The sequence below is a fragment of the Cercospora kikuchii genome (assembly GCF_019650295.1).
Source record: "Cercospora kikuchii DNA, contig_00003, whole genome shotgun sequence".
In the NCBI taxonomy this organism is placed as follows: Eukaryota; Fungi; Ascomycota; class Dothideomycetes; order Mycosphaerellales; family Mycosphaerellaceae; genus Cercospora; species Cercospora kikuchii.
This window is the reverse complement of record NW_025408584.1, coordinates 1,331,750-1,351,542: the sequence shown is the minus strand read 5'-3', so window position 1 is coordinate 1,351,542 and position 19,793 is coordinate 1,331,750. Positions and strand designations below refer to the sequence as shown.

Sequence of the window (19,793 nt, the reverse complement as noted above, 5' to 3'; positions counted from 1 at the left end):
GCCTTCACATACCTTATATGTTTCACATGCATCAACCATCAACTTGTGTCAGAGATATAAATCCAGTTGAGAAAGTTTGATAGAGGTGAACCAACTCTCACGGCAGAGTTCATGCCCTTGACATCCAGTTGGCGAGCCAATGGCGGCAATGCCGACAACGGAGTTGGAGACGACCAACTCCACGCCCTACGGCTTATCCTGGCGGAAGTGCACATAACTACATACAGCAACTGCCAATCTCTGCCAGCGGGCCCACTACGATTCAAAAACGCAATTGACTGTGGTCAAGCACAGAAGAGGCCAGATCTGTCAATTCTGATCAGTAGTATTGTTGATTCCTCACCGACCGCTTCGACCTCTCATACCGACCATGCTGTCCTCTCAATCCATATCTCAAGCTCTATCCTCCTTAGAACAAGCCTTCACGCTCCAAAACCCCACAAGTCAAGCTCTCTATCAAAACGCAACTCAATCCCTCCCAGGCGGAAACACTCGCACAGTACTCTTCTACTCCCCCTTCCCTCTCTACATAACCTCCGCCTCCGGAGCCCACCTCCACTCCGCCGATGGCGATACATATCTCGACCTACTCGGAGAATACACAGCTGGGCTTTACGGCCACTCCGACCCCACAATCATGTCCGCGATTAATCAAGCTCTCCAAAAAGGCGTCTCGTTCGGCGGTCACCACTCCGACGAGGCCAGATTGGCATCTCTAGTCCAACAACGCTTTCCAACAATGGAACTCATCCGTTTCACAAATTCCGGCACAGAAGCGAATCTCATGGCTCTCGCAGCGGCGAAAGTGCACACTGGAAGGAAGAAAATTCTCGTCTTCGGCGAAGCTTATCATGGAGGAGTTTTCTTGTTCGGAGGAGGTGTATCGAGCAAGATCAACGCTCCACACGAGTATCTGATCGCTACGTACAACGACATCGCATCCGTGAGGAAACTGGTCGACGCCAATGCACAAGATCTGGCAGCGATTATCTTGGAGCCCATGATCGGATCTGGAGGTGCCATCCCAGCAGATAGAGAGTTTTTGGTGCAGCTGAGAAAGATAGCAACTGCGGCAGGAGCGGTGCTGATTTATGATGAAGTGATGACTAGTCGCATGTACTCCGGGGGCGGGGTTCAATCTGATATACCACCGGATTGTCGTCCAGATCTGTCAACGCTGGGGAAGTACATTGGAGGTGGAATGTCGTTTGGCGCTTTTGGAGGGAAGCGGGAGATTATGGAATTGTTTGATCCTCGAAAGCCGGGTGGTCTTGCGCATGCGGGAACGTTCAACAATAACGTCCTGACCATGGCGGCTGGGAGTGCTGGAATGGAGCACGTCTTTACACCTACGCGAGCAGAGGCGCTTCATCGAACAGGCGAAGAGCTCCGCAAGAGATTGAACGAGACTGGTAAAGGCACCTTGCTGAAGGTGACTGGTCTTGGTTCTGTTATGTGCTTTCACTTCACTCGAACTCCGGCGGAGCAGGTGAAGACTGTCGCAGACATGCCTGACGAAGACCTCAGGCTGACTGCCTTGCTGCATTTATTCTTGCTGAACAAAGGATATTATATCGCAAGACGTGGGTTCCTTGCGTTGAGCTTGGTGCTGACAGATGCGGGTCTTGACGGGTTCGTGCAAGCAGTGAAGGATTTCGTCGAAGAGTATAAGCCTCTTTTGGAGTCGAAGTCGAATAGTGTCGCCAGCAAGCTATAAAGGTCATCCATTCGCCAAAGCATGCGCAGCATCAACCTCCAACCTCGGCCACTAGTCTTTCCATTTGTGGCACCAGCTCTGGGATGCGAAAAGGTTTGGTCACGACTTGATCCATACCTGCTTCGATGGCGTTGTTGATTTGTTCTGAGCGAGCGTTCGCAGTCACAGCGATAACAGGCACGTGCGAGATAATACTGCCAGCCGCCTCGCGTCGTCGAATTTCTCGTATGCACGTCAGACCATCCATCTCGGGCATTTCAAGGTCCAGTAGGACCACGGATAGTGGTGTTGTAGACGAGCAGTACGTCGAGCTCTCCAGGAAATTCAAGCATTCTATGCCATGGTTCGCAACGTGTACGGTGCAGCCCGCGCGACGCAATTGCTGCGACATGACTTTCTGATTGATCAACTGGAACGCAGTCAGCATTATTTTCTGTGTAAATCTCAAGTAGGCGCGATCCTACATTGTCCTCCACGATGAGCACGTGAAGTGCCTTCTGCCCATTCTCTGAAGAATCTTTCCGCGCCTTGACTTGACTTGTGTAAAAGACGGGCATCTGATTGGCAGCTCCGAAGGACTGCTGACGCGCAAATGGTTGTTGCCTGGGGTGGAAGTTCTCAATCATGTTACCATTCTCTTCGCGAGGTGTGCCAAGTTGATCGGCTTCATCGTTCAATGTGGTGCTGCCGCCTTTGCTGTACACCACGGGGCTTGAGGAAGCACTCGCATAGCGGACTGGCACTGGAAGTGCAGCGATGTCTTCTTCTTCGCCTGGCAACCATCGCTTGGCTTTGACAAAGAAAGTGAAGACTGTCTTGCCGTTACCGCAAGACACGCCAATCTGCCCGCCCTGCAGCTCGCACAGCTCGCGGGATATGTAAAGACCGAGTCCACTCCCGCCATATTGCTTGTACGTCTTCGGCGATGCTTGGCGAAAGCGCTGGAACAGCAGTTTCATCTCGTCCTCGCCGAGTCCGCGGCCGGTATCGTAAACGGCGAATTGAAGGTATAGATCCTCTCCTCCAGGCCATTCCTGGACTGGCGAGCGAGACGTTCGGATCTGTTGCGGCTCAATGAATGAAATACCATGATGCTTTCCTGTGGGTTTCTGATATGAAGCGCCAATGCAGATTTTGATCTTTCGCTCCTCCGAATACTGTGTGAACTTGATGCTGTTTGTCAGTAGGTTTATGATCACCTGAAGCAACCGGCTAGAGTCCAGCACGACCCAGTTGACGTCGAGTTCGTCATACGTTGGTTCAATACAGAGCTGAGCATCGATGCCCGCGCGTCCGATCTCAGCTTCGTACATCTTCAAGGCTTTCGTTACAAGCGAGGGCACCTGCACCTTGTCTGGAGACATGACGAGCAGACTGGCGTCGAGCTTGGACAATGTTCTGCAAAGATTAGTCACCAACAGTAAGCAAGAATCTCTTGTGCACTCACAGAATGTCGTCCACTATTCTCTTTTGATGTTGCGCACACAGTATGATTGTTTGCACGGCATCCATTATGTCTTCGCCTACGTGAGTGGGGACTACCATGTTCTCATCGTGCAAAGGCAGTTCAATAGAACTGAGTAGCGTCTCTATTGAGTCGGCACCTGGTGATGGCATATCAGTCATGGGCTTCCGCCAGAGATACAGACAGCATCGGCACATGGTGCACTCACTTTGCAATATAGCGCTCAGAGGATTCCGGATTTCATGGCTGTGCATATCCATAAAATTTTCTGTTTGTCTTTTGTTCTCGAGGGCATCCTCAAGTCTCTGTGCCAGTAGCTTTTCGTTGAATTTCCTGTGAGAGATATCTGTGAGCCATCCTTGCATGGAAGATACTGTGCCATCTGATTCGATCTCTGGGAAAGCCGTCACGGACAGCCAAGTGTCTGACTCCGTACCATTTTGCGTGTTCACTTGCAAGGACGGTCTCAACCGGAACTCTGCGGTAATCGGCATTTTTCGCTCAGTCATGGTGGTCCAGACCTCTCGGTACTCATCCACGTCCTCTTCGTGCACCCTCTGCGCTAGACCGTCGGAGTCTCTGATGGCCAGGTACTCTGCTTCTGTGATTTTCAGCATCTCCAAGCATTGCTCGTTCGCGTAGAGTGGAAGGCCGCTTGCGTCGAACAAAAACATCCCAGTAGGTGAGACGTCAGCAAGCCGTTTGAATCTCGCTTCGCTCCTCTCGGCTTTCAGCGTTGTCAAGCGCAATTGTTGCGCAAGAGCGTGGTTCACATCCTCAGCAATCTTCTGAGCGCGTTGCTGTTCGTGGGGCAATTGAATCAGTGCCGCAGCTTTTGCAAGAATGTCGACAAAGACTGTGCGAAACACTTGGTATTCTCCGCCAAATACCGAGCGTGGATTGAGACCCCAGACCAGTATTGCGAGCGGTTCAGAACCTGCCATGGCCTTGATAGGTGATATTGTCGCTATCTTGACCTGTTCGCCGAAGCCACGATCGGGAACTGCGATGGCCAATGCAGGAGGTAATGTTTCCTTTTCGGAAGACAACACCAGCAACTCGCCAGAGTTCCACGCGTCGTTACAGGCTTGCCAGATGCCTTGCCCATCTGCTTTGGTGTCTGAGAGGGGAAATGACTTGAGGACACCTGAATGGTCTCCTGGCACCCCAACAGTGCCGACTAGTTGTGCATACTTAGGAAGAGCAGCGCGTGAATCAATGGAGGTGGTCTCGGACGCGACAGTCTCGGTAATCTCGGTGTTGACAGTGTATAGTATGGCATAGGGCACATCGAGCTCCGCCGCGTCCATCTGCGCCAGTACGACGGGCCACAGTTCTGCGAGTGTATTGAGTCTGTTGAGCTGCGTACCGAGTTGGTTCACGGTGTATCTCCTGCGTTCAGCTGTAACAAGGGTCGTGGATTCTGTCAGTTCGCTCAACATGCCGCAACTACGACCGTCCCCATCGACCACTGGCAGAGCAGTGAAGCTGAAGTAGCATTCTTCCAGGAAGCCATGGCGCAGTATCGGCAAAGGGAAGCAGTTCACACTCTTTACCTCACCACCATAGGCAGTTTCAACCACAGGCACGATCTCGGACCAGGACTCTGCGAAGGCATGTTTGACGTTTTGACCCAGACAAGAGGGATGTTTGGCGCCCAACAACGGGACGACTTGCTCATTGTATATGAGAGCCATGTCCTCGCCCCATACGAGCAGCCTTGGCTGAGGATTGCTCATCATAGACAAGACGTACAGTCTCAGCACTTCCGACCATGAGGACATGGGACCAAGGCTGGTAGACGCCCAATCGTAATCGCGAAAGAATTTGTTCCATGGCGAAAGATCTGGCCGGTCGGACTGTATCCAGTCCAAGTCTGCCGCCTTCGATGTATGACTGGTACCGTCTTTCACTGTAGGAGGTACTTGTTCAACTCTTGCCTCTGCGATCAAAATACAATAGTCGTCTGATACTCGCGCCCGCCATAGTCCCCCTTCGAGCACTTCGCCATGCAGGGCGGTTAGAGGTCGATCCACAGGGAGCGAGCGGTTTAGTGCATGGCGGATGTCGTCAAGCTGATGCGCAACGTCTGGGAGCTTCTGGAAAGCAGGATTGCTGTAGAGCACTCGCCAGTCTCTTTCACTTTGCTGTTGGTCTCGAGAAGGGTGTGTAACAATCGTCGTGGGGCTGTTGTCAAGACTCAAGTACGCGGCAATGGCTCGCAGGTCGGCAGGCACTTCGTTCGCAGTGTCCATGCTCACAGTCGCGAGAGGCAAGCATCTCTCATTCGGTGGTGAATGTCTATGACATGGTCAATCAACGAGGGAGCTGATTAGTCGCAGTTCGCATCCTCGTCGTCCTAATAAGTGCAAACGCGACGCACGTCGACACGCGGTTCTCAACGGACCGGCATGCTGTGGTCAGCAGAGTTTCGGAGCTCGCTTGAGCCGCCGTGCGCGACTGCAGCAACGACTTGGCCAGACGCTCAACTCCATCGCTTTCGTCGACCGCGCAGAAGACGAGATTTGCACATGAGTAGAAGCTGTAAAACCCCGGCCCTGGAGGTGGTGCCAGGAGACGGCAGGCGACGTGAACGTGACGAAACAGGATCTCTGCCTGCAGCCAGCCGGTTTCTCCACACGATCCATGTTCATCCCCATTGCGACAGCATTATTCGAATCTGCTACGATGAATGAGCTGCCTGTAATTTACAAAGTGACGTGCGGCCATGAGAAGGAAGCCGAACTCGTCCCAGAATGCACAAAATCAAAGCCTCTCGGCATTGGCAGTGAGCTACGATGGTGTGCCGGCCTGTCTCCTACATTCGTTCGCAATGTCTCCCCGCTTCTCTGGTCGAATTGCCTCACGAGCACACCTTGAGCGTCCGCGAATCGTTGCCTGTAGCATGGACAGTCTGGAATGGGTAGAGGGTACTGTGTGTCATCCAAGTCATCCGCAACGAGCTGCTGCCAATACATTGGTGACCGAAGAATATGTTTAGAAGATGACATCCTCATCCTTCTCTTCTCCTAATATATCCTTGGCTTGTTGCTGTTCTTCTTCTGTGACATTCTCCTTGCCCTCAGCCTTATCTTTCAGTGCTTGCTTCTTCCTCTGCTCTTCTTCAGCTGCCGCCGCTCGCTCCTTCAACCCCTTCACCTTCTTCAATCTGAAAAACTCCTCTCGATCCATCTCGTCCAGTTCCGAGTTAATATATTTGATCGTGTTCTCCGTCCGCGGTATAATAACGTGTTCACTGTGACCAAGACATCAGCAACTTTCAAACAAGTAGGTCCAGATATACCCACATAGCATTTACTCTTCGATTCACCACCTTGATCACCTCGTCCAACACGACAAAAGCCGTCTGCAAACTTGCCAGCTCGACCAACGTCTCCACCGCTCTTGTGTACGTTTCCCTGCACTTCTGTACCTGTTGCCCTCCCTTACCCAGCCCAGTCATCGCATACTCGCTCGCCCCTTCATGCTGGTAGCTCTCAAATTGCGGCAGAAACACACCACTGACGTTCTCCTGCCTCGTCTTGATCCGAAACTTGGCACTTCTCGCCCCCTCTAGAATTTGATAACTGAAACCGGAGTTGCCCACCGCGTATGTCACTTCTGCCATACTGAAGGCGGCGATCTGCATAACGCGCCCCATCTTTCGCTTGGCTTCATCGATTCGGCGGGTGATTTCGCGGAAACGTTTGGTGAGGGCTTCGGATTTGCGTTTGAGCAGGTCATGGCCAGTTTGTGCGCCTTTCAGTTTCGATTTCATAAGCCCGAGGGACTGACGGGTTGGAAAGACGGGTTCGCGGCCCTACGCAGCAATAGCTCAAGTTAGTCTGGGCGGGCGGTGGTAGAGGTGATGAGGCCTACCGCGCCGGACGACATGGTGGGCGGTGATTATAGGTGAGCTGCGACGAGGAATCGGTTCGATGCAGGTGAATATCTGGCGAGAGCGAGTGTAAACGTTTGAATGATAGTACGTCGGAGCTCACAATGGAGCTCTGTCCACCAGTTGTCGGGCGTCGTGACATAGTTACGCGAGTCATGTGGCAGCTATCGCCAAGCATTTTCGTAACGGCGGACGCGCGACTTCCTTGCGTCGCATCTCTGCTATCGAGAGCTGCCGTACGAATCATGTTGCCGCTCATGGTGCAATGTTGAAGCGCCTTTCAACAACTCTTGTCCTCCCTTCCAGACGCAAGTCCGAACAATCCATCTTCTCCATCACCTCCTCTCCCCTTGCCGCAGACATGGGCGCGCCGAACTTGCAGTCTCCGCAACAACAAAACTGCCTCTACCTCATCAGCGCAAATGACGAAATTTACGAGAACGACATTCTTCGATCACCCGGGAATGTGAAAGCTTGGCTCGACTACGCGCATTTCAAACGACAATATGGCACATTGCTTGAGCAGAGCTTCGTGCTGGAACGAGCATGCATTGCTCTTCCGCGGTCTTACAAATTGTGGAAAATGTACTTGGAGCTGAGAACAAAACACTTAAAGGGCAGGAGTCCTGCGCGATGGAAGGCCGAATATCAAAAAGTCAACGCGCTCTTCGAGAGGGCACTGGTTCTGCTCAATAAAATGCCAAAAATCTGGGAGATGTACTTGGAATTTCTGTGCACGCAGCCGCTTGTCACATTTACGAGGAGAACATTCGATCGAGCTTTGAGAGCACTACCGGTGACGCAGCACAACAGAGTATGGAGGCTATACAGACCGTTCGCGACCAGTGCCGGAGGTGAGACAACAGTGAGGGTGTGGAGGAGATATATCCAGCTGCATCCGGAATACGTCGAGGAGTTCATTGATCTACTTGTGCGTGAGGGGAGGTACACGGAAGCGGTGCAACATTATGTTCAGATCTTGAACAATCCTCGATTCAAAAGCCAAGAAGCAAAAGGTCCTTTCCAACATTGGACAGAGATGCTGGAGGTCTTGATCGATCACGCGCGAAAGGTGCCCAATCCCGTGCCTCTGCTGGATGGAAGTGCTTTGGACATTGAGACCATCGTGCGATCGGGACTGGAAAGATTTCCGGATCAGAGAGGAATCTTATGGGTCGGGCTGGCCCGATACTACATCAATTTGGGCGCGTACGAACGAGCGAGAGATGTGTTCGAGGATGGGATCACCACAGCCATGACAGTGCGAGACTTTTCCGTCGTGTTCGACACATATGCAGAGGCAGAGGAAGCGCTTATCTCAATCAAAATGGACGAATCTGCGGCGCGACAGGAGAAGGGCAAAGTTGACGAGGATGCGGACCTGGATCTGGACATCCGGATGATGCGATTTGAACAGCTCATGGATCGTCGACCCTTCCTTGTCAACGACGTCTTGCTCCGGCAAAACCCGTACAATGTCAACGAATGGCAGAAACGCGTGGCGCTGTGGGGCGATAACAAGGCCATGGTCGTGCAAGCATATGCGGATGCGATCGCAGCAATTAACCCTAAGAAAGCTGTTGGGCGTTTCCATGAGCTCTGGGTCAACTATGCCAAGGTCTATGAAGCTGGCGGAGACCTTATCAATGCGCGCATTATCATGGAAAAGGCTGTCAAGGTGCCCTACAAGTCTGTTTCTGAGCTTGCTGAATGCTGGACAGAATGGGCAGAAATGGAGTTGCGCAACGAGAATTTCGATCAGGCCGTCAACATCATGGCAACTGCTACAAAGGCACCGAAGCGCAGCAACGTGGACTACTTCGATGAAACTCTCTCACCGCAGCAGAGGGTGCATAAGTCATGGAAGCTATGGTCATTCTATGTGGACCTGGTTGAATCGGTGTCGTCGCTGGAAGAGACGAAGAAGATTTACGATCGCATATTCGAACTCCGCATCGCAACACCACAGACAGTTGTCAATTATGCCAACCTGCTGGAAGAGAACGGATACCACGAAGAGAGCTTCAAGATTTACGAACGCGGCTTGGATCTATTCTCGTACCCAGTTGCTTTCGAACTCTGGAACCTCTATCTCACGAAAGCCGTTGATCGTCGCATATCCATCGAACGACTTCGTGACCTCTTCGAACAAGCCGTCGAAGGCTGTCCTCCGCGCTTCGCCAAGACCCTGTACCTGATGTATGGTGCTCTCGAGGAAGAGCGGGGTCTCGCACGGCACGCGATGCGCATTTATGAGAGGGCTACGCGCGCCGTTGGCGACGAAGATCGCAGTGAAATGTTCAACTTCTACATCACCAAGTCTGCCTCGAACTTCGGTCTCACCTCAACAAGACCAATCTACGAGCGCGCCATCGCTGCTCTGCCTGACAAGGAAGCTGCAGTCATGTGCATCAAGTTCGCAGAAATGGAACGTCGGCTCGGCGAAATCGATCGTGCTCGCGCCATCTATGGCCATGCCTCGCAATTCTGTGATCCTCGCGTTGAGCAAGACTTCTGGCGCAAGTGGGAGGCTTTCGAGGTACAACACGGAAACGAAGATACCTTCAAAGAAATGCTGCGCATCAAGCGAAGTGTACAAGCGCAGTTCAATACGGATGTCAATTTCATTGCTTCGCAAGCTGTCGCAAGACAGGCTGCTGCTGCTAACGGCGGTACCAACGGCAATGCTAATGGCAATGACGAGGAAATGGACGCCGACACTGCAGATGCTATGGCCCAGCTGGAGCGACAAGCTCGAGCACCCGTTGGCTTCGTGGCTGCTTCCTCTGGACCCGAAGGCGGGAACAGGAAGAAGCCCGAGGAAGCCCATAAGGAGACTGTGAATACCGATGCGGTAGAACTTGATGATGAAGATCTGTAGATATTATACCACGTGATGCTGGATAGCGATGTGAATATTAGAACATTCTCCATGAGGCCGCCTTCGGCATAAGTCAAACACACTTGCCTCCCAATCAGGACATGGGCTTTTCTTGGCGGGCCTAAGAGGCGTTCAGCTGAGCCTCACCTCTCCGAAGTCTGCTGTGCGAGCAGTGGGTACGGCTTAGACTGCGCACATCGACATGGAGAGCGACATCCAAATCTACACTCCTCTGGACGTGGCCGCCGGGCAAATTCGAATCGCACGAATCCTGCCGAGCGACGACTGCGCAGCCGTTGTACAATGCGAATTGGACATAGTGGCCCTACCTGCACTTGAAACGACCTTTGAAGCCCTCTCATACTGCTGGGGCGACCCGACGATTACGGCAGATATCGAGCTGAACGGCGTCGTTGCTGCCGTTACTGTGAACCTAGAAGCTGCCTTACGGCAGTTTCGTGCAGATGCCGAAGGGAAAGCCGTTGTCATCTGGATCGATGCAATCTGTATAAATCAACAAGACGTCGATGAACGCAACAGCCAAGTGACTCTGATGCAGGGAGTTTACACCAAGGCCACAAATGTAAGGATCTGGCTGGGCGTTGCGGACGAAATGTCGGAAAAGCTGTGTCGGATCCTGCGGCGCCTCATCAATGAGCCGACTTCGAGCAATAGTCTGGAAAGCCTGTCTGTGGAAGAGCATTCGATTGAGGTTAGAATGATATATCTGTCGGTTCTGTTCGCTTACGGGTATTGGGCACGCAGGTGGATTGTGCAAGAAGTCAGGTGCGCGCAGCACCGAACGCTGCACATTGGTCAATATATTGAGGAGTTACCATTGGACGTCTTTGCCAAACTGAGAGAGTACATCCGTGTACAAGTCATCTTGGCGCTGTATCAAGCCTTTTGCGTCAAAAAGAACCCTTCTATCGAGATGGGTCATGATGGGCTCCCGGAGTCTTCTTCGATCGGCGAGGCTGCCTTGGTACTCGGCCACATGCTGGAACATTCGCATACTGTCCTTGCCGACCTGAACAACAAGCAACAATGGCATAATTTTCTTCGTGCTCTCAAGACATCAGAATGCTCGGTTGAGCATGACACCATCTACGCGTTCTTAGGGCTGCTCCCGAACAAGTTGGGCATGGAAGTCGACTATAAAGTACCCATTGTCGACCTACTGTGCGAGTTTACCTGGCGTTGGATACAGCATCATCAAACTCTCAACTGCTTCTACGATGTCCGCAATGTTGACCCAGACCTTCCCTCTTGGATCCCCGAGCTCCGTTACTCGAAACTGAAAATCTCTACTTTAGGCACACGAGCTCTCGGCCCAGAGGCAATAAGTCCCGACACCCTCTCCGCTGGCGAATTCAAAGCTCACGCCGGCGCCACGAAGTCTCAACTCACACGCATTGACCATTATACCGTCAGTGTCGGCACATTCCTTTTCGATACGATCGTCGCGGTCAGCCCTAATGAGGGTCCTTCGACCAATAACGACCTCAAAGGCCTTACCGTCCAGGATGCAGTCCAGCAAAAGTTACCTTCTGACTGGCTCGACTTGTATGAGAAACATTGCACAACAACGTATCCGGCCCACACTGCCCACGACATCATCCTTCGTACCTTCAATATGAATCAAGATCGACATCTTGGACCCCGAGAAGACGCGTCCTCCGATAAGCCATGGGTAGGCGGTTCCAAGAAATTTGCCGCACTGTTCAGACTCTTGAATAAGACCTCGAGTGGAGGGCCATTTTTCACGTTCTATGTTACAGAGAAGGGAAGGTGTGGGGTTTGTATCCCGGAAATTCAAGTTGGAGATCGGATTGGAATTGTTGCGAGGTTGTGGATGCCTTTTGTGTTTAGGAAAGTGGAGAGGCGGGGAAGGGCGGGCAATTTGTTGGTCAGTTCGTGCTACTTGCACGGTATGTTTCGTGCACCCCAGAGATTTGGGAGACGGGTCTGGAGATCGAATGCTAACATGAGAGCAGGTGTCATGGACGGCGAGGCTGTGCTCGATGCAGTGGGCGGTGATGAGAGCAAGGTGAACGACGTCTTTGAGCAGCTGGTCATTGTGTAGCTCGACCTGAGAGCCGCAATGTTAACTTCGCACAGCGCGACAGAGTTGCCTTCAGCGTCACATGTGAGTACAATTCACTCACACAATGTGTGCACTGCGCACAGAAACAGCAAACATTGCGATGTATTGTTACACATTGGCACAAGAGTACGACGGAAACTCGTCACTAGTGCTTTGTAGCCCGAAACAGAAGCACTGGCGCCGGAGCGGCACAATGCATCGTTCGCGACAACATGATCACTTGGATGTTACCGATACATCCACGACGAGACTGTAAAAGCATGCTTCAGCTGCTCTGAAGCTGTCGTTCAATGATGATGAGCGCCAGTATCACAGTCCTTCGAACACTTCGACAACAGGTCGATCAAATTTAACTGCAGCCACATGATGATATCTGTGGGGTCGTTCTCAGGTGCGCTGGCAGAAGCAACAAATCCTTCAGCCTTGCGCGAGCAATGCCACTCTCAGCCACAGCCACTCTCCACCGCATTGCTTTCAGCAGTGGCCACCTTCGCACCGAAGGAGGAATTCGTTGACGAGACCAAGTTCTGAACAATCGGACATTCAATCCTCAGATTCTTTGGAAATCGATACAGTTTCAAGGCCGTTGCTGTCCTACCACCAACTACAGTGATATCCTCAAAGAGCAGGACGTCTTTACCAATTAGGAAAGTCGAAAAGCAAAAAGAACCGCACCGCCCACTTCACCAAAGAGTCAAAGCCTTCTCGCACTCGCATTCTCGAAGATGCTCTGCTCTGAGGATATAATAATAGACATGGTTCAAGCAAGCCAAGACATGAGTAGCGTGTACCAATGCATGCTGCCTGCACTGCGCCGCTACGGTGAACTTCGCAGGGCTGTAAGCTTCGCAGACTTCGAGGCAGAGTATGTGATGCGTTTATACTACAAGTGGCCACCCATGTCTGTCTTTGAGTCGATCAGGTACCGGAAGGGCTGAATATAAATTACTTCCAGAGGCGCAACTCCAGCACATTGCTTGCATCCATCTTTACACCTCAATCAGCTTTTGCCCGTCTGCAACAAGACCGACAACAATGGGTTCACAACTAGGACATCTGAAGATCATGTCGCTCCTCCTACTGCTTTCATCAAATGCTCTCGTTCATGCAAAGGGTCAGCAACGAACTCCGCCCCTCGCCCTATTCGGACTCCAATCGGCTCACAGCGATGTATCTCTTGCCCGCCGACAGGTCACCTGCTATAATGGCGAGACATTCTGTGGCTCCGGTTGTATCCCTTCCAATAGCACGTGCTGCCCTCAGCTAGCCGGAGCTTTCTGTCGTGAAGGCACGTACTGCTATGGAGAAGGGGATAATGCTGGATGCTGCCTGTCGGGAGAGTCATGCGACGGACTCACGCCAGAAGGCTGTGGAGGAGACACCGAGGCTTGTGGCGAGGATCGATGTATGCCCGCTGGGCACGTTTGCTGCAGTAATCAGTCTGGATCTTGCCGTCCTGGTGAGACTTGCCGTGGAGATGGAACCTGTGTGACTGGAGGCTTTCCTTTCGGAGGTTCGGGATCGAATAGTGGCAGTAGCAATAATGCTACAAGGACTACCGGTACCGCTGCAACAAGTACTCCGCAGACTACGGTTTCGACTTCTACTACGACGACTCGTGCTACAGGAGATCTTGACAGGACGACCACAGCATCCGGTGCATCACAGACAGATGTTGATAGTGGCGCTACTCGGCCACTAATTGCTGGAATGAGTTTGATTCAATTGTTTTTGGGTTTGTAGACTGGATATAGGCTCAAGTCCCTCGTGAGATACGGTTCCTACCCACCACGATCGTATATATGTGTGTCTTATGTCTATTTGCAGGTCAGAATCGATTTATTCAATTCTTTTTCTCACGGGTGCTCTTCTAGAATTTAACAGCCCATTCTCGTGAGTGGTGACATTCTGTCACCTACAGTCACTTCAGCTGTTGCTGTGCTAAGTGCATGTCACCACCATTCGTGCTCCATAATGGCTCATGTCAAACTTGGTTCCTTTGTGCTAAGTTCTTGGAACTTGAATATGCCTGCCGTGGCCATGGCCAGGCATGGCAGACATGGCGGCTATCAAGCTGCAAACGAACCTCAATCTTCTTCGAATGGCGTACAGTCTCATATGGGTCTGACTCGGTGGTACGGAGTGCACACATCGGCAGGCAGCCACTGGTAATACAATGCTATTCCAAATCCATACGGGTTGTCCATATTCCCTGCCAGCGGGCTCGGTAGTGTTCAGCATATGGACATAAGTAGTCCGAGCCTGCTAGAAAAGGCCACTTGGCCAGTGATCCATCGACTAGGCACTGTCGGCCTTTTTGCCAGCCATCATGCACCTCCTACCGCTTCTCACAGCCCTTCTGAGCCTCGCCTCTCCCATTCTCACCCACCCAACAATCTCCTCCATCCAAATGCCCAAAACTCCAACCACCCTCGACCCGCTCGACTATAATTTAACATCCATCATCCTCCCAGACCCAAACATCAACATAGACCAGCCCGGTGACTACGATCCCGAGCCCCGAGTCATCTGGGTAGGCAGACCCCGTGGAACTCCCGCTCCAAATCACTGACACTCCACACAGGTCGAATTCTACGACAACGGAAACTGTATCTTCGGCAAAGGCCGCACAGGCCGAATTATGAGCATTCAAGCCTGGGCCTCAGGCCATTGGTACTGTCTACAAATCACCTGGGGCGGAAGCATGAATTTTTATGGCACATTGACCGCGCCGGATTGTGAAGTCTGGCTACATAGTCCGGCGGAGACTTGCAATGGACCTGGGCCATTCTCAACGAGTTTGAGAATGACGGAGGAGCAGTGTATGATTTATGGATCGTCGAGGAATTTGAATGTTATGGTGAGGTGTCCGGTGCCCGAGTGATTAGGATGGCGAAGGATTGATGATGGGTTGGAGGGGTCGAGAAAGCTTTGAGATGATATTAGTTATCTATGAGTCTATGCTTGGTACCTCGATGATGCTGTGAATGCCAGTCCATGAGATTCTCACTCCGCCAAGATTCTGTAGATCGGGTACTCGTCTCCTGCAGCAAGAGCAATGAAATTGAACGTGACGTAAGAGTCGATCGTCTCCGGCTCGAGAGCAATGAAAGCCAGAGCCGCATTCTGCTGCCTCGTGCTGACGAGGAAGCTTCCAGGTGGCAAGTGAACTTCTTTTGTGAGGGGCTCAGTTGTGACCGTGTTCAGCACATGACCCTCGTATATGCTGTCGTCCAACACACTCGAGGTGACATTCAGTGCTTCGACAGTGCCGCGATATTCGTAGTCCAGAGTCTGCACTTCCAGCCCAAGTATTCTCAAGCGCTCGGCGATATCGTACCACGATCGTGGAATCAAGTAGGCCTCAGGTCTCGACCTCGTAAGATTTGCCACTGCAGGCCTGGTTTCGTAGAAATGGACGGTAAGCTCGACAATGCTGCCGTTTCGACGGTCCACGAAGTTGAAGAGTTGCTGTGTGAGGTTCCCTCTTGGATCGTCGGTGATGATGATCTCCTCGTTGGAGCTGATGAAATCTGCTCGCGCATCTTCCACTATTGAGCGAACTTCGTTGGTGTTGTCTCGCGCATACTCCAGAATGGCTTCAAGTTTGATCAGAGCGGTTGCCACACGTCGTTGGAAGTGTTGGTCAGCCAGGCGGATCCCTCGCATCTCGAAAAGGAACGCGATCGTCTGTGTAAGGCCCATGGCATTGCGCCCACTACGCGGCTGCGTGGCAGGGCCGTCCCATACAATTTTGGAGCCTGATGTCGTGTTCGAAGAGCCTGTTACGTATGGTCCCCAGCGCAAGCCATAGCCCTCAAGCCTATCTCCTATTGTCGGAATCAAGACATCATTGAGGTAGCTGCGAATGCTGCTATGTATGTTGAGGTGAATACCTCCAGCAATGAGACTAGATAATAAAATGAGCTTCTGCACATAAGCCGCCAGACTATACTCCACTTACGCATCATTGCCGTGCTGGTAGTCTCCACCATACACTGTGGGCGCTGTAAATTCGTGAAGGTCGATTGCAATATGAGGATTATAGTCGCTGAAGACCTGTTTGATCTCTCTCGTTTGCTTCCGGTCAAGCTTGATGTGATCTCGATTTGGATCTAAATTAACAGCCAGTTCTCGCTGGAAGTAAGACACGCCGTCAACATTGTAGCGTGGCAGTATCAAGATGTCCATTTTCTCGAGCAGAGAAGCAGTGTAATTCTGATTCGCATCTAGTTTACCAAGAAGTGCGAGGGCACCTGAGTCGGCCCCGGGCTCATTGCCATGGATTGCAGCTTGAATGTAGACTTTCAGCTTGGTGTTGTTACCTGTATAGCCTGGCGAGCTCGACAAGAACAAGTATGGAATGGCCCGTCCTTCTTCTGAGAGGAAGTCGGAGGACTTGTACGTGATCCAGTCGTTGCGATTGGCAATGGACCTGATGAAGTAGTCTGGTCCGCCATTAGTCACCTTTGTAACATGCTACTTCGCAGTTGTTAAGGACTGACCTAGCTCGTAGAGATCAGTGGGACCAGATGTGCCATTGTCCCACCCTGCCGGCAGACTTTCGGGATTGGTGAAAGCAGGAGCAATAAGATCAACGCCCTCAACCTCGGGGAATGCAGATGCTACAATTTCGCTGTCCTTGGTAACTCGCAAGCTGTTATTGCCATACGTCGATTGCGCCTGAGCATGCAACAGATATGGCGTTAGCACCGCAAGCGCAAAGCGCTGCAACGTGTGACGAGAATACATCATGAACGTTTGTAGAAGAACATAGAGAGGGAAGTCGCAGGGCACCAAAAAGACGAGTATCTGATATACTCGCCGTCCGCGTTGGCCGCCGCTCTCTCTCGCCTCTGCGGCCATACGTGATCGGGTTGCATTATTAGGACTGCCTTTCGCCGCACGTTAATCCCTTACTGTTCTTGCATGGATCGCATGGCCGCAGTCCCATGTATCGGTTGATTTGCCCGTGCCCAGAAATGACGACATGCCGTGATGGCTCGGAGAGGAAGGTCCTTTGCATCGTCTCTTGGTATTCTGGAGTCGACCCAAGCATAGTTCATGGCCAAGAAGAGCTGCGGCCTATGAAGTTCGACGAGGTTGGAGCTTCGGTCACACGAGGGGATCGTCGCCGACGGCCATTTTCCAGCACGACCCCAATCGCGAGTCAGCCGGAACCGAAATTGCATTTGCGGTTTGACAGTGAGGTCGACTGTGATGGAACTTGGAGGTACCCCTCAATTTCACTGGAACTGTCTCGTAAGGGAGGTAGGAAGAGAAGCTGAGATTGTGGGACAAGTGAAGGCGATGGCGATTGCCCCAGCTGTGGAAGCGACAGACGACCCAATCAGACCCATGTCGCGCTAGCTGATGTTCTGCTTGGCAAAATCCGACCGTCAAAGGCATCAAGGATTTGGAGTATTAGTCAGCAGAGTTCAAGCAGTTTTGGAGAACGATGATGATTAACATGCTCATCAATAATTCACACAGGCCATCATTCGTCTAATCTAGCGAACGCGTATGACTGTGTACATAAATGCCAGCTCTTGCCGTCCTCGCACCAGGATATTGTATCGTACTGTCATCCGTATACCTTCACTGCACTCCTCGTGATGCACTTCCAACATTCTTCTCATCTCAACCATAGAATCTATGCAAATCAGTCAAGATCGAGAACGATTTCGTCCAGTAATCTCAGGACGTACGGAAGGTAAGTCGAGGGCTCTGCTGTGCCTTCATTAGGACAATATAGTCGCTAGTCAGAAATACGACATGGGCATACTGGACGACTTCTCTTCTTCGAGCTCATCGCTTTCTTTCCAGAATGCCGTTGGCCCAGCAGGGCCATGTATATCGTAGTCCTGCCATTCGAAGTCAGTTCTGTAAGTTGAGAAGTGGCAGATGCTCTTACCTTGTCAAACCAGTTGCCGAGCACCCCTCTCGCAGATTTCAATCCGCCCACCTGAATGCCTTCACTTCTCCAGCGCTCCTCGCCATGGAATATGGAGAAGGTCGTCCATCGGATCTCGCCCTCGGGTGTCTGGCGGACTGTTCCTCGAATCCTACTATTCGCGTTCGGATCCCAGCTTGCGTGGAGGCTCCTACTAGTCCCGCGGAAATGCACGATGGGAAGCCTCTCTCCTTCGAAATTGCTCCAGTCAAGCCCTTCATCTTCCTCGTCTTCTGTCTCATCGCCATCAAAATTTCCTGAGCTACTTCGTGGCCGAGTATTCCCGGGCGGGTCGATACGTGTGACTTGCAACTTGACGCGAATCAGTCTTATAGCTGCAGCAAAGATATCAGTAAGGGCTATACGTGCCGTTTCTGCGAGTTCAATCAAACCTTCTTCAGTATCGATCGGCTCTCGTAATTGCTCGTCGGGTATGCGCTCGCTGAAATTGAAGGCATAGAGGTCATTGTAGTCGAGAAAGCAGACCACACGCATCCAAGACCCCGTCACACCATATGGATCCATCGCGTCCAGGCTGAGCGCAAGGTCTCGGATTACTCCTGCGTCCTCGTCGAAGTCCTTCTTCTCAGGCGGAGCGATCCGTGGCGGGGACTTGTAAGATCCTGGAGTCGCACCTACAAACGGATGTTTCCAGATCAACGGAAACCTGCCGTCGCTTCGATCTGTGAAACGCCGGAGATTGAACCCGAGCACAATCATTACCGCTTCGACCTTTTCCCAATCGACACGCTGGGAGCCATCTTTCCTGAAAGGTCCCCATAGAGTCTCGTCTGTATACTCTCGTAGATCATAGACTTTACTGCGCGCGAATTGATGCGTGCTCCGCGAGCTGACTTGCGAGCGGGTGCACAGTGATGGAGACAACGCTAGACCTGCTCGATGATGTCGAATCATTGAATAGAAGGACGAGCGCGAAGGAACAGTGTCCACCGGGACACCATATAGACAATGTAGTTTTGCACTCGCTTGGCGAAGCTCTGGAGTCTCTGCTTGTGTCTGGTCACTATCTCCAGCTCGCCCTGGCGCGAAGAGCGATGACCCGCACAGAAGTGCGTCGATGTTATCTGTCGACATGAAACTGTCACTCAGAAGCTGAACATTCTTGCTCTCTTCCTGGTCTTTGTCTGCTGTTTCTACCAAGCTGTTGATCTCTCGTGCAATGTAATCGAGGTTCTGCCGTTTTACATCTCTATCGTCCGTGTCGAGGAGGTTCTCGAGCTTCACTCGGCGGTGCACCAAGTCCTCCCAATCTGGCTCGTTCTTGCCGGCTTCTGGCTCGTCATATCGCCGCACGTAGATGTCTTTGTGAAGCAGTCTGTTTCCGCTGATATAGCTGTGCACGGCTCGACAGCTTTGTGAGAGGGATGAGAGGTCGGCTGGCTCGATTTCAGTGAAGATGCAATGGAGAAGCTCGTGCGAGAGCTCGAGGAGCGAGGCCATGACCAGATTTCGAGGCAGGATCGATGACTATGCTATGGAGAGAGAGAGAGATAAAGGACGTGAGGATGTCACGAATACGTCGGCGCTGGTAGACCTTACATACGTTGTCGTTGCTGATGCATGATGAATGGCACTGATCGGACGTCGTCCGGTGTCTCCGGGGTGCCACGCTATCTCCGCAGGGCGCGGGGTAGATGTCCCGATGCTCACGGGGCCGAAGTCGTGATCTGGAGGAAGAAAGCTCATCATTCGAGGAAGCAATTGCGCTAGAGCATATGAATGGCATATTTGGATACTACATTATCTGCTAC

The 19,793-nt window shown here is 51.9% G+C and overlaps 8 protein-coding genes across 8 annotated transcripts; 4 read left to right on the top strand and 4 right to left on the bottom strand.

Annotated features, from left to right (window-relative positions):
* Window positions 1–370: 370 nt before the first annotated feature.
* On the top strand, window positions 371–1,717 carry CKM354_000492700 (uncharacterized protein; the record flags this gene model as incomplete). The annotated part of the gene is made up of 1 exon (XM_044800180.1): window positions 371–1,717. One exon carries the CDS (start codon window positions 371–373, stop codon window positions 1,715–1,717), a length of 1,347 nt encoding a protein of 448 aa, XP_044656115.1.
* Window positions 1,718–1,748: 31 nt separating this feature from the next.
* On the bottom strand, window positions 1,749–5,437 carry CKM354_000492600 (uncharacterized protein; the record flags this gene model as incomplete). Its single annotated transcript, XM_044800179.1, has 4 exons — window positions 1,749–2,126; window positions 2,182–3,115; window positions 3,165–3,321; window positions 3,391–5,437. 4 exons carry the CDS (start codon window positions 5,435–5,437, stop codon window positions 1,749–1,751), a joined length of 3,516 nt encoding a protein of 1,171 aa, XP_044656114.1.
* Window positions 5,438–6,179: 742 nt separating this feature from the next.
* CKM354_000492500 (uncharacterized protein) lies at window positions 6,180–7,076 on the bottom strand (the record flags this gene model as incomplete). The annotated part of the gene is made up of 3 exons (XM_044800178.1): window positions 6,180–6,438; window positions 6,491–7,002; window positions 7,062–7,076. 3 exons carry the CDS (start codon window positions 7,074–7,076, stop codon window positions 6,180–6,182), a joined length of 786 nt encoding a protein of 261 aa, XP_044656113.1.
* Window positions 7,077–7,441: 365 nt separating this feature from the next.
* On the top strand, window positions 7,442–9,961 carry CKM354_000492400 (mRNA splicing protein SYF1; the record flags this gene model as incomplete). The annotated part of the gene is made up of 1 exon (XM_044800177.1): window positions 7,442–9,961. One exon carries the CDS (start codon window positions 7,442–7,444, stop codon window positions 9,959–9,961), a length of 2,520 nt encoding a protein of 839 aa, XP_044656112.1.
* Window positions 9,962–10,163: 202 nt separating this feature from the next.
* CKM354_000492300 (uncharacterized protein) lies at window positions 10,164–12,047 on the top strand (the record flags this gene model as incomplete). Its single annotated transcript, XM_044800176.1, has 2 exons — window positions 10,164–11,892; window positions 11,959–12,047. The coding sequence occupies 2 exons, from the start codon at window positions 10,164–10,166 to the stop codon at window positions 12,045–12,047; spliced, it is 1,818 nt and encodes a 605-aa protein (XP_044656111.1).
* Window positions 12,048–14,397: 2,350 nt separating this feature from the next.
* Window positions 14,398–14,952, top strand: CKM354_000492200 (uncharacterized protein; the record flags this gene model as incomplete). Its single annotated transcript, XM_044800175.1, has 2 exons — window positions 14,398–14,601; window positions 14,653–14,952. 2 exons carry the CDS (start codon window positions 14,398–14,400, stop codon window positions 14,950–14,952), a joined length of 504 nt encoding a protein of 167 aa, XP_044656110.1.
* Window positions 14,953–15,074: 122 nt separating this feature from the next.
* Window positions 15,075–16,823, bottom strand: CKM354_000492100 (uncharacterized protein; the record flags this gene model as incomplete). The annotated part of the gene is made up of 3 exons (XM_044800174.1): window positions 15,075–15,978; window positions 16,033–16,516; window positions 16,574–16,823. The coding sequence occupies 3 exons, from the start codon at window positions 16,821–16,823 to the stop codon at window positions 15,075–15,077; spliced, it is 1,638 nt and encodes a 545-aa protein (XP_044656109.1).
* Window positions 16,824–17,830: 1,007 nt separating this feature from the next.
* CKM354_000492000 (uncharacterized protein) lies at window positions 17,831–19,482 on the bottom strand (the record flags this gene model as incomplete). Its single annotated transcript, XM_044800173.1, has 3 exons — window positions 17,831–17,932; window positions 17,983–18,356; window positions 18,414–19,482. 3 exons carry the CDS (start codon window positions 19,480–19,482, stop codon window positions 17,831–17,833), a joined length of 1,545 nt encoding a protein of 514 aa, XP_044656108.1.
* Between the last annotated feature and the right edge of the window lie 311 nt (window positions 19,483–19,793).